Here is a 14,171-nt window from a genome sequence, read left to right as displayed (position 1 = left end):
ATTATATTGAGGTCAGTGTCAGTAAGTTTTGGGGAAAAAAAACAACAGTTAAGTGCAGTCTAGAGAAATAACACATATTCTGTGTTTTAATCATGCAGGATGCAGTATCTTCAGAGCAAAAAAACACCTTCAATAAGTATTGGATAAGTAAGTAAAACGAGTTTGGGACGCTACAATGGTATAGCATTTTGTCAGTCCAACACCAAATGCAGACTCACCGTCTGAGAATATCTTATGCAGTACAAGCCAGTAATAGAGTGATAAGCCTATAAACACAATTACACAAATTAAATCGGTACAGAGTACACGATTACAGTCAGATGTTTGGTCGACTTCACAGTAACTAGACTGAATGAAACAAGTCACATTGTGACAAAAATCTAAGACTAAAGACTAGAATAAATCCAAAGCCTGTGTAAAACTCCTATCAGGACATGAGAAAAAAGCCTCATCTTTTTTCACGTTGAGCACGTTTACATGCACGCCATATTCCTGTATTATTCAGAATATCCTAGATAGATAGATAGATAGGTATACTTTATTGATCCCAAACTGGGAAATTCACAATCCTCAATATTCCGGTTGTGCACGAGTCATGTAAACACACCGAACCCGATTAAGGTCATATTCCTGTTGGAGAGAATTCAGAATCATTCCTCTGGCATGTGCCTGTTCCAACCGGAATACTGTGCCATGTAAACACCTTAGTCGGAAAATGCCCCGTACCGGAATATTCAGTTACCTCTGCGCATGCTCGACTCACAAGGAATGCTGTGGCGTCTTTGTTGCTATGGTTACTGCAAGCGGGCGGAACAACATGGCGAACAGAAGCAAGAGTCAGGACAGGATTCTTGTGTAGACAGGAATCCAGAGCAGAGCACACACCCTCTGCTCCGGATTCTCCTGCTGCACATCACACCCCCACACCCATCCCCGCTGCAGTCACTCTCTTTTATGGCTTCATAACTGAGGTTCACACTGACCACATGAATGTGGTGAAGAACTGAGAGCGTTTTTATTTTTTTCCTGTAGGCAGAATGAGAAGTAGTTTCTGCACCGGGCAGAGAGGCGGTGACTCATTAGTTTGGTATGAATTTGACAAGCAGCCTGGAAACCTGATACACCAACACAGGCAGGGAAGTGCAGAGGAAACAGCTAGAGCCTTAACATGAACATCAGCCGTGAGGAGGGAAGTTCTTCCTTTTCTCTAGCCCCTGTCCACAGGGAGGTCAGAGGTCACGGTGGGGCCTTAGTCCCCTGTTTGGTGTTGGGTCTTACAGGGGATCCTCTGGCGTGTCAGGCTGGCTCCAGGCTCTTCAAAAGGTCCTGTATGGGTCCTTCAGGTGGTTTGAGAAATTCCAGCAGTCCTTTTGGAAGTTCTTTAGGTTCCTTACTCCGTCACAGAGATTCTGTAGTTCCTTCATGGGGTTCTTGAGTTCCAAGGGTTATTCAGAGGGTTTCAAGAGCTCTTTATGGGCTTTTGGTGTTCCAGTGGGTTCCTTTGAGGAGTTTTTGTTTGTTTTTTTCCAGCCATTCCCTCCAAAATTGATTAGGAGAATCTTGTGGTTCCACTGATGCTTAATGCAGGTCAGGAGTTCCTCAGGGGTCTTTGAGAGCTGGGGGTCTCAGGGTTTCAGGGGTACCTCTTTTTTGGTTCCAGTGTTTGACAGGTCCCTCAGTTCTAGGGGGTTTTAGCAGTTCTTCACTAATCCTGCAGATTTTGCTGCGCAGATTTGAGGGATTCTTCCAAAGGGCACCGCCTTGACCTCGAATGGAATTGCACCTTGTGAAAAACTTTGTGTTTGGTCTGAATGCACAGTTAGGGGATGGTCTTATCAAACAGACGTGACTAGACGTGGTAATGTTTAGACCAGGAATGACTGGAATGTCAGGAAAAAACCCTTGAACACACACACAGTGTGTTACGGAGGTTTATGAGCTGTTTTCTTTCATTCACTTGGTTATTAAAAGCTTCTCTTTTGTCCTCCTCTCTTCTTTCTGTCCTCCTCCCATCCAGTCATGGGATGTGTTTTTCCGTAACGCTAACGCTGGCGCTCCTCCAGGCTCGGCCTACCAGAGTCCTCTGGCTATGTCTCCAGCAGGGGGCGTCGCTGTGCCCCAGTTCTCCTCAATGGTTGCAGCTCAGCCCAATGTGGAGAAACTGGTGGAGGATCATCTGGCGGTCCAGTCTCTCATCAGGGCCTACCAGGTACACACACTGTGCTGGTTTGTATGCACACACACACACACACACACACACACACACACACACTGCTGAATGATGGATCTAGACAAGCCTTTGGGGGGCGCTGCTTGAAATTCCAGGCTCCCAACATGACGTGACACAGGATCCAAATCCCAGTTTATTTTAATTCAAGCTTGACCATTTTACTAATTAAACTTTCCTGTTTATATACACACAGATGATTATATCCAAGATCTGTGCTTTTTTTCCCCAAGTCAGTTTCAGTCACATTCACAGAAATGCACCACCACTGGACTTGGCCTTCATTGCTTCCCCACATTATTTAAATTTGCCCCATCAGGCCAGTTTTCAGCCTCTGAGCTGCAGTTGACCTCACATGAATCTGAGGAGCAGCCGCTGTCGGCCGCTCAGAGTCCAGTGTGGTGACGGCCTCATCTTCATTCAGTCTAATAAATTCAGTTCAGTTTGTTAACTGAACAGCATTTATTTGCAGATGAGTTGAGCTTTGTTGTTAATAAAATGGTGTCCAGTTCCTTCACAGCACTTTCAGGTAATAAATCCATGGATGGCATTTTTTTGGAATTTACTGCATTGCACATCTATTGTTAATAATTACAATAAAACAAGTACTATTTTAATTATTTTATTATGGTAAACTGCAGCTTATTCGCAGCTCTGGGAAAATGTTTTTTTCAAAGTTTGAGCTCATGTGTAATTCATAATGTGTAAGTATAAGTATTGGCACAGTCACCTGAACTTTATTGCTGATATAACCTCCAAACCACTTTCTAATTCCTGAAACGACGACTGTGTGTCAGTGTTGACTTAAAGCTCAGAACGCCTTTTTGTGTTTATGTTTTTCATTTAGTATTTATGTAACTGTATATATGTATGTATCATTATTATTTTTACTGTTGTTGTTATTACTGTTGTTATTGATGCTAATTCTAGGTGATTACCTTTTGATTACCTTTTGATTTGATTAAGTATAAAGGTGATAGATATTGGAATAATGTTTCATGTAGTTAAAATATTAACTGTCCTGTGTGAATGACATATCCAGAGGAAATGTTATGAGAATAAATCTTCATATTACAGTATTAAAACTGAAATGTGATAGCATGGTGCTGGAAGCTGATTATCAGTCTGCAGGTGATGGGTATGAGACTAAATCTTCACATTTCAGTAATAACCCTGCTGTGTGATAACGTGGTGTGTATGTCTAGGTGATGGGGCATCACAATGCCCAGTTGGACCCGCTGGGGATCAGCTGTGTGAATTTTGACGATGCTCCGGTCAATACCGGCTTCCAGCACGTCGGTGAGAATGCTTAAAGACTAAAAGACGATCTGCTGCCAGTCTGTGGTGTTTAATGCTGCTTTTCCCTCCCACCCTCCCTCTGTTTTCTCCTCTCTCTTCAAATTTCTCCTTCTTCATCTACCTGTTTTCTTTTTTCTTTTTTTTCTGCCTTTACACTGGTGTCCCACCCTGCTCTTGTCTCCAACCTCTCCCTCCTCTCCTTGGTTTTTCCCTCTCTCTCCGTTTGTCCCCTTTTCTTTTTTCTTTTCTTGCACTCTTCTCTATTTTACCCTACTTTTTACTTCCTAAAATCTCCAACTCCATCCTGCTTCTCCACACATCTCTCCACTTTTTCTCCGTCGGTTATTTCATTTCATCACCTCCAAACAACTACCTTAACCTCCTCCCATCCTCCACCTCACCTGACGCCTTCCTTTCCCTCTGTTGTCTCTGCGTTTCCTACCTCATCATTTGGTCCTGTCCTCCTCCTTCCTTTCACCCCCCCCCCCCCTTCCTGGTGTACCACTCCTCACCTTCACTCCTCTTCCTCCTCTTCCTCCCGTCCTGTCCTGGGTGGGCTCTGTGCTGTTGTCACTCCCTGTAGATTCGAGGGCACCATGTGGCCCAGTTGGACCCTCTCGGCATCATGGACGCCGATCTGGACTCATGCGTCCCCACTGACATTATCACTTCCTCCGACAAGCTGGGTGAGGAGCTAAACCCTTAGCTACCAACCAGAACGCCTCCTTCCCCCCGTTCTGTCCTTGGCCTGCCTCGAGCCTGGCTGCCGTAGTATCTGAAACCCTCTCAAATACCAGCATGACAGAAACCTGTTAAAAACCCTCCTGTATGCTGCGATTGTCTCTAGAGCCTTCCTGAACTCTCCTCTCGAAAATGGAAACTTCTCATAGTGTTGGAAGTTTCTGGAACACCTTTTGGAGCCGATTAGAGCTCAGTTCTGTAAATAGGAGCCGGTCTTTGCTGGTTCAGTGCTCTGCTTGGAAGGTAAACTGTTTTTGACTTGTCAAGGCTCAGCCAGGGCTTTAAGAGGTGCTACTCCGTGGCTGAACTAATTGACACGCTGATTAACGCCTTTCCATTAAGCTCGAACATATTGACAGCAGTAAACAGTATCATACTGAACTATGAGTACCTACTGCTGCAGCCAGAAACTATAGAGGAGCCTCCCCTGGTCTTCAGGCACACTCGCGTCGAGCCAAGGATGTCACTTAAAATGCCTTTATTCGTTAGGCCATATCAAAGTTAAAATCATACAACCAAAGAAGATGAGGAGAACACCAAAGATTGCTTCCTGTTTATAGAACTGAGCTCTCATTGACTCCTATACCTTTTGTGTCACCGTCGTACAACTGTTTGCTAAGAACGTCTTTTTACTGGAAAAGCCTAGAAAAATCTGAAATCTTCCTGTGTACCGGGAAAAAAATGTTCCTGGAACCTTCTCGTATGCGCTTTAATGTTGTTTTTTTATTATTCAGTGTTCGCCTTCATTGTCTGGAACCTTCTCGTGTACCAGGAATGCTTCCAGAAGCCTCCTTGTGTAACAGGAATGTTTCTAGCGTCTTGTTATATACCGAAAACATAAACGCGTTAACGCTGTATATCGTTACAAACCGTAGATGTGAGCCTCCCACTCGGAAACGTCGGTGTCTTCTCCCTAGTCGTGTTTAGTACTTAGAAACTTGTTGCATAAGGTCGCCTCTGACTAGTTAAGAAACATAAGAAAAACTCTTATCTGACAAGAGACACATCAAGAAATAATGAGTATTTGAGATCATTTCAGATACGATCAGTCCCAGGTCTGTTCTTGTTCTTTAGTTTCTTCCTAGAGCCGCTTTCCTGCGGCAGGCTCTAGCTTTTAGCTTCTACGTCCTAGCTGCTAGCTGTAGCTTTTCTTCCAGCTCTTTGTCTTTTAATTAGACAACATAATCCTGTGGACTGTTAGCAGTGTTTTAGTGTTGGTGAAAGCCTTCACTGTCCAGCCTGAGCTTCTCTGTCTCTGTGCATCGCCCTGTTTTCTAATCTGCCGACAGCATCCTGAGCTGACAGGAGAAAGCTGCTGCTGTAGCTCTTAGCTGCGACTGTGTTTCAGCTGTTGCTTTTGAGCAGATGGCGTTTAGCATTTGGATCGCTGTTTGGCTTGTGCTTGGACGTTTTGGCTCTGGGCTGTAGTTGTTAGCTTGTTGAACAAGCAGCTGTTAGCTTGTTGCTGGCGATTTCTTTAGGTGTTGTTCTGCAGACTCTGGAGTGTAGCCAAACAGTTTTTAAAATGTGAATTCTGTACAGTCTCGCTTTGCTACACCCAGTCCACTTCCAGTTCAGTGAATTCAGGGCCAAAGAGAGTGGGAAAGTGTGGACGTCACCTCTGGTTATCCAGGGAAGATTCCCATCGGTCAGTCCGGTCTGATCGATTGGTTCTGTTTCAAAAGCAGAATCTCTCACAAATCTGGCCTCATTAAATGTTTTAAAGGCAGATCAAGCTGATCGTTTGAAGAGCTGTAGTCCTTTTTGTCGTTCACGAAAAAACATTAATAAAAATAATCTTGTTGGGACGGAACAGAAGAACACGATTTATTGTCAGATTATGTTCAAATGCATAATCCAAGAAGTTGATGGCAAACAACACATCTCTAGAAACAGAAATAATTTAAAAGTGAGTTTCAAAACATGGACGTGGAGGCGTGACCGGGGACCTTCTCCTGTGTAACCAGTGTGACATCGGCACTTTCCTGCTCTATGAAAACTGCATTTAATTTGCTAATGAAACACGAGGTGAGACGGCTGTGTGGGTAGATGTAGTTTTTCTAGAGAGAGTAGCCGACTCTGTTGTTTTGATGCTCTGTCTGATTGCTTAGCCCTAAATCAAAGTTCTCAGGGTTTTCTGAGGTTTTTTTCTAAGAGTTTTTTAAGCCTGTGGTACGTCATGTCAGTGTGGGCCTCGTCTGTATGAAGCCGTCTGAACTCTCCTCCTCGCTGCTCTGTCGGCTTTTAGCTTCAGCGCTGCATGACTGGACCCTGTCTGCTTCCTTCACTGTAGAATCGCTGGTTTACTGGTTTACCACCGCAATCACTTTATACTCCTTCACACGTAAACGCTGCTGGACTGTTGGCGTAGTGCTGCTGTTGGTGTAATAATCTCCTTTTACAGTTACCTTCCAGTGTTACACAAGCAGAGATAGAAAATATTGTTTGTGTCCTTTAACTAACTAGTTCGTCCTATTCCCAACGCTTTTATGTGTGTGTGTGCGTGTGTGTGTGTGTGTGTGTGTGTGCAGTTTTTTGGGAGCTGACACTGTTACATAATGTTTGACCAGGAGCCGTGTGTGTTTTATCTCAAATGTTCTAGTCTCTTAGTCTACTGGAAATGTCTTGGACTCAGCAGTGCTGTTTCCTTTCAACTTTTGTGAATAAAATGCCGTCTATAGGCTCAGTGGATCAGATTAAGCTTGGCTGCTAAAAGTTGCATGTTGGGCAATGTGAGTAATTAGCATAATGAGCTAATTAGTCGCCAAAAACTGGAAATGGCTGTAATTTTGCTTTAGTTAACTTGCCAAGGTGATCTAAGAGTCTAAATCCATGTCTATCCATGTCTAGTGTTTGGTAATTAATTAGCCCATTATGCTAATTACTCAAATTGCCCAACATGCAACTTTTAGCAGCCAAGCTTAATCTCATCCGCTAAGCCTAAAGGTGACATTTTAATCGCTGAGGTGGAAAGGGAACAGCGCTGCTGGGTTTCATGCAGGTGTTTCCAGTCGACTGTCTGCGCTCTGGTATCAGTGAAACCTCAGGCTGTGTTGTCCTCCTGTTCAAAAGCTGTGTAGTTCAGACGGCGTGCTGTGTTTTGGTGTCTGCAGGTATTGACGGTGTGTTCGGGGTCAGTCTGTTTGCTCTGGCTGTCTCAGGTGTGTGTGTGTGTGTGTAGCTGTGAGCTGTGTGTGTGTGTGTGTGTGGGCGTTGGCTCGGTCTGTGCTGTCGCTGCTCCGCGGCCTCAGGAACCAGCTGTGACGCTCGGCCACGTGACCCGCCTCCTGTAAAGGTGACCTTCCACCCTTTACGTAACCCCTGAATAACTTGCATAATCACAGTGGGACAGGCGGGGAGGGCGGGGCAGTGTTGAGAGAGACCGCCACGTTCCTGAAAGGTCACAGGTTGGAGAATTTTCCCATCACACACCACGTGTCCTTTTGAATTGTCCTTCAGAAGCACACTGAACTCGCTGTGGTGAAGCCAGTCTGCAGCACCTCCGTCTTTCACCATTAAAAATGTAATTTAATCTCAGCTTTCAAAACCACTGGACTCGAGTTTGTTCCTGTACACACCAGTGAAAGATTTTCAAAATTGCCAGAGGAAATAATAGCCTTGGGACTCAAAAGAAAGTGTTTGCCCTCATGACTTGGCTGCTTGCTGCTGAGTCATGAGTCGGTTTATTTTCTACAGCACGTTTAATACAACACAGCGTTGCTCAGTGTCAGACAGATAAAAACATCAAAGTAAAACAAAGTCCAGTTCTGAAGAAATGAAATGGCCGTTTACAATCATAAAATATGTTTCACTTTTTTTTTTTTAATGTTATGTTATTTTATTTTATTTAACATGCCAAGTGTCCAACATCCACATATAAGAACTTGTTTAAAAGCTGTCCACCACCTCGTTGTCGTCCAGTTTAGGATCAGCTGCACAAACACAAAGGGAGTGAGGCCAGTCAAGTGGTGGCTAGCCTGTATTAAAACAACAGAGTTATTATAGTTTTGTGTTTTTCATTAGTTTTTATTTTTATTTCATTTTATTTTCAGTCCAGTTTAGTGTTAGTTTAGTTTCCAGAGTGGGTTTGCTTTCAGTGTTAGTTGGAGTTAGTTTTGTTCTTACAATATGGGAGGTGTTTGCCATCACTTTGTCGATGTCCAACAAATCATTTCAGTTAGTTTTTTCCTCTAAAATCTAGTTTTTATTTTTATTTCAGTTAACTAAAATGTTTTTAACACCTAGTTATATAGTTTTTAGTTCAGTTTTAGTGAACTAGAATAACCTTGGAACGCAGTCCCAAAAAAGCGTGTGCATATATATACAGTATTTAATTAAAATGACTGAATTGAAAATGACTGAAAATGAGCTAATTATGAAAATAACTGTTTAAGATGTTTAAGATTTAATGACAGGGCTTTCCTGTCAGGCTATTTTCAGAGCAGGTGTATTAGCACTGAAGGTCACCTGTACAGAGGCTTCATGCATGGACCCCCCACCCCCCCAAAGTGCTGGTTGGTTGTTGTTTGGCTTCAGTTTGGAGGCCAGTGTGACCTCAGCATGGTTTCAAGCTGCACCCCTCTTTCTCCAACACCCAAAACAAAATCACCCACGTAGGGTTGAATGGAGGTCAGCTGGACTGTCTGCAGGTTCTTGAAGGCGTTTCACCTCTGCAGGTCTGACAGACTGGTGGGGACGTTCTCCAGGTCGTTAAAACTGCTGGTTAAAACCACCGGTGCTCCTGCGTGTTTGGACCACCGTCATTAGAATTGGTGGTCTTTGGGGTCACGACAGGTCAAGGGTAAATGGTTCAAGTTCCTGGGAAGGAATGACAGGACAGCGCTGTACGTCGGAGGCCGTCGTTCACTCTTGGACTCAGGTGACTCCACCCACACCGACGACGCTGGTCACCACAGGAAGCAGCACTGATGTTCCAGTGGTTTCAACGACCTGGAGAACGTCTCCACACATTCCCCACCAGTCTGTCAGAACTGAGGGAGTGAAACATCTTCAAGAATCCACAGGTAAGTGCCGTAGATCTAGATTCAGCTCTGCGTGGAGAACCATGACCTTGAGGACTGAGGACCTCTACAGACAAAACAAATCACGGCCCTCGTGAAGCCGTTTAGTTTCAAATGTCCTTCAAACGGTGTTGGAGACTCGGGGCTGCCGGGCCGGGGTTTTCAGTTTGATGCTGGTTGTTGTTTGAGTGAAATGGCCGTCGCGGCGGTTCTGCTCCGACGGTTTCAGAGGGGTCGTAGGTCAATAACGGTGTCCGGGTCTCTCCTCCCTCTGCTGCCCCCTGCTGGCGACCCCCTACTCCCAAAGATGTGGCTGTATTCAAGGAGAGGCTGAGAGTCCTGACGGTGGGAGGTATGGAAACTGCTGCTGTGTGGCTGCGTAGCGCTCTGAACCCTGTAGCTCCTAGTTCATGTATCGTAGAAGGTTTTCAGTTTAGTGGCGTGTTTGTGCGTCTGTAGGAACCTGGTGACATCTGACTGGCTGCTTCAGGAATCTTCTGTCACCAGGTTGGAGCTCCTGTAGAGGGGATCTGCACTTTGATGGACAAAAGAGAGATTTCATTTTGGTTGTAAGCATTTCAGCTGCTAAATGTTGTCAGAGCTGCAACGATTAGTCGAATAATCGATTAGTTGCCAACTATTAAATTAATTGCCAGCTGTTTCGATGATCATTTAATGGTTTTGAGTCATTTTTAAGAGGAAAATGTCCGAATCCTCTGACTCCAACTTCTCAGATGTGAATATTTTCTGGTTTCTTTAATCCTCTGTAAGAGACGTGAGGATGTTATCGTGGACTGTGGGAAATTATGAATCGACATTTTCCACCATTTTATGACTAAATAACTAATCGATTAATCGAGAATGAAAATAATCGTTAGTTTCAGCTCTCATGATTACTAACCATGATTAATTGAATTAAAAGAACTGAACATTTGAATTTTTTGTTTGTTTTTGTTTGTTTTCCATGTACTTTGTTCAGTACAGTATATTTCAAAATAGCAGCAGCTAGAAAGTCTTAATATTCTTATTGTCTTGCTCTATAGAATAAAGCAGATAATTATCAGTAACATTATTATTAATGGTATTATGAACATTTTTGTAAAGCTAGTGGAGACGGCTGATGTTGATATGTGTTAAAAATTTCTTATGCAGTGAAATGTCCCTTTAGGGCCGCAGTGCACAGGAAACGTTCAGCAGAATCAACCAAATATACTTAAATGTGTATTTATCGCATCTGAAACTCAGAAAGTCGTTTAGTTTTACCTTCACTTGGTGTGTTTTCCTTCGTTTTAACCCCATTTTTTCATTAATGTCAGACTTTAATGATCATTCAGACTTTCACTGACTTAGCTACTGTGTTATTGTGTGTCAGTAAGTTGCTAACACGCTAACAGACGTGTCGGTGATGCAGACAGTCTGACTCCTGTCTGTCTGCCTGTCTGTCTGTCTGTCTGAGTGTCTCCTGTGTGTCTCGGCCTCTGTGTTGTCATTACCTGCTGTTAGCAACCTGTAAGCAGCAGGTAACAACACACGATCACAGTAAATAGAAGCTGCAGTGATCTCTGGATTAGTGAGCTTCTTCAAACACGAGGTTCTGCTGCAACACTGGCTGAGTGTTTTCTGTTAATGACGTATTAAACACAGGCCGCCTGGATCCTGAAACACTGAGCCTGTTGACGTGTTAAATCAGCCGCTTTTCAAAGTTTCTCATAATACTCTCAAAGAAAAAAGATTATGCAGTCACAAATTTGCAAGAAAAACTCAGAAATCCTAAGATTAAAGTCGTAAATTTATAAGGAAAAAAATATATAATTTTATGAGAAAAAATCTCAGATTCTGAGGTTGTAAAGTTTCTCCTGTTGCGTCCGGCCCAGACTGACCGTCATTTAGCCCTGAACCCCCACCTTTTTTTTTTCCTCCTGTGAACTGTGATATGAAAATTTGGTTTGTGTTGAGTTGTTTAGATTTTAGAAACCTCAGAGAGAGAGAGAAAAAAAAACAGATCAGTAAATTATCAAAAAAGAAAAAACTACCAGAACATTACTGTGAAAAAAAAATACAAGAAGTAAATTACAAGAAAACTAGCATTTTCTTTAAAATTACTGCAAAATAAAGTAAAATAAATAAATAAAATAAAGTAATTATTGTCAGATTTCTGCTTGTGACAGCATTGGATCCTGAGCAAATTCACTTGATCTCTTTCAGAAACATTGGAAAAGAGGCGATGAGCAAATTAGCACCAAAAAAAAAAAAAAAAAAAAAAAAATACTGGAACATTAGTAAAAAAAATAAATAAATAAATACCAATGTATTTGACTAGAAAATAAGTTAAAAAAAATAATAAAAATTACAATAAAACTGTATTCTATCACCCTCAACCAGTGACAAATAGAGATTGAAATATTAAAATATATTTTGTGCTGAATTATTGTACTATTATGAATTCATGACCCCACTTAGAGCAACAGTGTGTTTAATCACTCAGACAAATTAAAGAAAATACATTAGTGCATTATGGGAAGTGCTCAGCCTTTGTTGTGTTATAGTGTGTGTGTGTGTGTGTGTGTGTGTGTGTGTGTGTGTCAGTCAGGCTGAACTGTGTGTCTCTATCTTCTGTCTTTTCTGCTTCTCATCTGTCTCTTAATTTCTGTTTATTCCTTCATCTCCCTCTCTCTCTCTCTCTCTCTCTGTCTCTCTGTCTCTCCATCTCTCTCTCCCTGTCTCTCTCCCCCCCCCCACCTCTCTCTGTCTGTTGGGCTTCTCAGCTTCAGGACAGATTGAGCAGATTCTGCTTTAAATCGTGTGTGTTAAAGTGTAGAAACCCTCAGTGTTACTAATCTGGTGTTTCCCCTTCATGCTAACAGAGATCAGCCTGACCAGCTGTGCGTTTGACTGATCTACAAACAGCCAGACAGCTTCATGACTGTCCATATGTGTCTTCAACCAAAAACGATAAATTAAAGTCAGAACTGAGTCATGTGGCTAAAAAAGTCAGATCCAGCTCTCATCTATCAGTTAAAGTTCCCAGGATAAAAACCAGTAAATCCTATTTCATCACATTTTTTAGATGTTTTCCTGCAGCCCTTAACTAAATACCTGGGCAGGAGTGCAGGTGTGGCAGAACAGCATCAGTCAGAACAGGGTGGAACACACGCAGAACATTTCCTTGAACCTGCAGCGGCTCCTCCCATCACAGAAACTGATCAGTCTGATCAGACTGAGACATTAAATGATCCAGTCAGCAGGAATATTCCTACTACCAGTACTGCTGCTGAGGTTATTAACCCCTATTAATAACCCACCTTATCCTCACCTACAGCTGACCGGGGATAAATACACACCTGAAATAATCAGTTAAAGAACAAAAATGATTTGTCTGATTTCTTGTTGATGCCCTGAAGAGGGCGTGGCCTGGGAGATAGTTGTGTAATGATTTGAAATGGTCATTACTGAGTTTTAGTTCCTTACCTGGATTTTTTTTTTCTAGCTGCATCACCATAAGCCCTTTTGTGGCTTTAATGTCTTTTTTCTGTTTGTTCCTCAGTCTGGGGCTAAGAGATGTGCTCCTGTTTCCATGTTAATGTCAATGTGCCTCTGGTGTGTTGTGTTTCCACCCTACCAGCCTGTGTGTGTGTGTGTGTGTGTGTGTGTGTGTGTGTGTGTGTGTGTGTGTGCTGGCGAGACAGACAGGACAGTCTGTACTGCCTGTGAATGGAAAATGTGTCGGGTTAATGGAGATAAATCTGTCATCCAGTCGCACAGCAACATGTGAGGCAGCAGGGTGACAATTAGTACCCGTTATTGATATCCTGCCCCACCCCACCCCCCAAAAAAAAGGCCTCAGAAATTGTCACCATTTGTTTCTGCTTTACTTATATTTTTAAAACGTCTGGTTTAAGAAAAAAAAAAAAAAAAAAAATCCATGAGAGAAATTCATGGATTCTTCATTCCTTGAAAATAATTTCTGACATTTGGATGTTTGCTTGTGTATGAAAAAAAATGCATGGAGGGATCATTCACAAGTGCAAGCCAACAGGACACACTTTTATTTTGAAGAGACAGGTGGATGAGAGAGGAAGTTTTAAGACTTGTGAAGGTTTTATTGGTTGAAATTTGAATTTCCAGCCTCTGGAGCAGGATGATGATGTCACTGTTTAAGACGCTCTGTTTTACAAGAAGTCGAGGTCATGTGAGGTCATTTCGGACTTAAAGAGAGAAACATGCAGATAAAAACATCCAAAATTTAAATCCACAGACCGAGACAGGCAGGATGAGGATGTGATTTGTGTCAGTGTCACACTAACAGAACTGTCTGCGTTTGCGCTCTGATGCTTACACAGCTGTGAACTGTTGGTCAGATATCGCCTCTCGGAAACGTCCTGACCGCTCGGGGATAAGAGAGAAAATGTCCTGAACTCTTGACGTGTTGTGGTGTGTTTCAGAGTCAGACTGCCTGTCTCAGTTTAGCGGCGCCTGCAGACGGCTGGACGGCGGTAAACAGTTTGGAAAAATGAACCTTCAGCGGCTTCAGGCACCACACACGCTCACTTTTTGGGGAATCGGCCCGTCGGCCACCTTCACCTTTGACACTGAAGTCACTGACAGCGCTGTGTGCTAACATGTCACACACATGATGATTTTGGTCGTGTTCCTGTTGAGACTTGTAAAAGTTACTTTGACAAATGAGTCACTTCCCCAAAAAGTTGCAATAATCCACCCTGCAGCATGGCCCATTTATCCATGTTGTTATAAAGTTAGATGAATAAAGCCTCAAAAGTCGGCAAGTTGATCACCGGCCATCGTCTAGTCTCTAAAAGGCGGATAAAATAGTGAGCGACTGGTGAATATAGCACCAACTTGATAACCAGCTTTCGCACAATTGC

General features: G+C 42.9%; 1 protein-coding gene across 3 annotated transcripts in view; it reads left to right on the top strand.

Annotated features, from left to right (window-relative positions):
- Positions 1-14,171, top strand: part of ogdha (oxoglutarate dehydrogenase a) — a 50,365-nt gene that overhangs the window by 12,023 nt on the left and 24,171 nt on the right. The window contains exons 3-5 of one of the 3 annotated variants that reach the window (XM_030059473.1): positions 2,018-2,209; positions 4,110-4,212; positions 9,596-9,640. In XM_030059473.1, coding sequence (XP_029915333.1) covers positions 2,018-2,209; positions 4,110-4,212; positions 9,596-9,640 — 340 coding nt within the window. Of the gene's footprint in view, positions 1-2,017; positions 2,210-3,432; positions 3,527-4,109; positions 4,213-9,595; positions 9,641-14,171 lie in introns of all 3 variants that reach the window. The other 2 variants (XM_030059474.1, XM_030059475.1) reach the window with 2 other exon arrangements.

Source organism: Myripristis murdjan, chromosome 9 (genome assembly GCF_902150065.1).
Source record: "Myripristis murdjan chromosome 9, fMyrMur1.1, whole genome shotgun sequence".
In the NCBI taxonomy this organism is placed as follows: Eukaryota; Metazoa; Chordata; class Actinopteri; order Holocentriformes; family Holocentridae; genus Myripristis; species Myripristis murdjan.
Note: the sequence above shows the minus strand (reverse complement) of the source record. Positions and strands in the feature narration are given on the sequence as shown.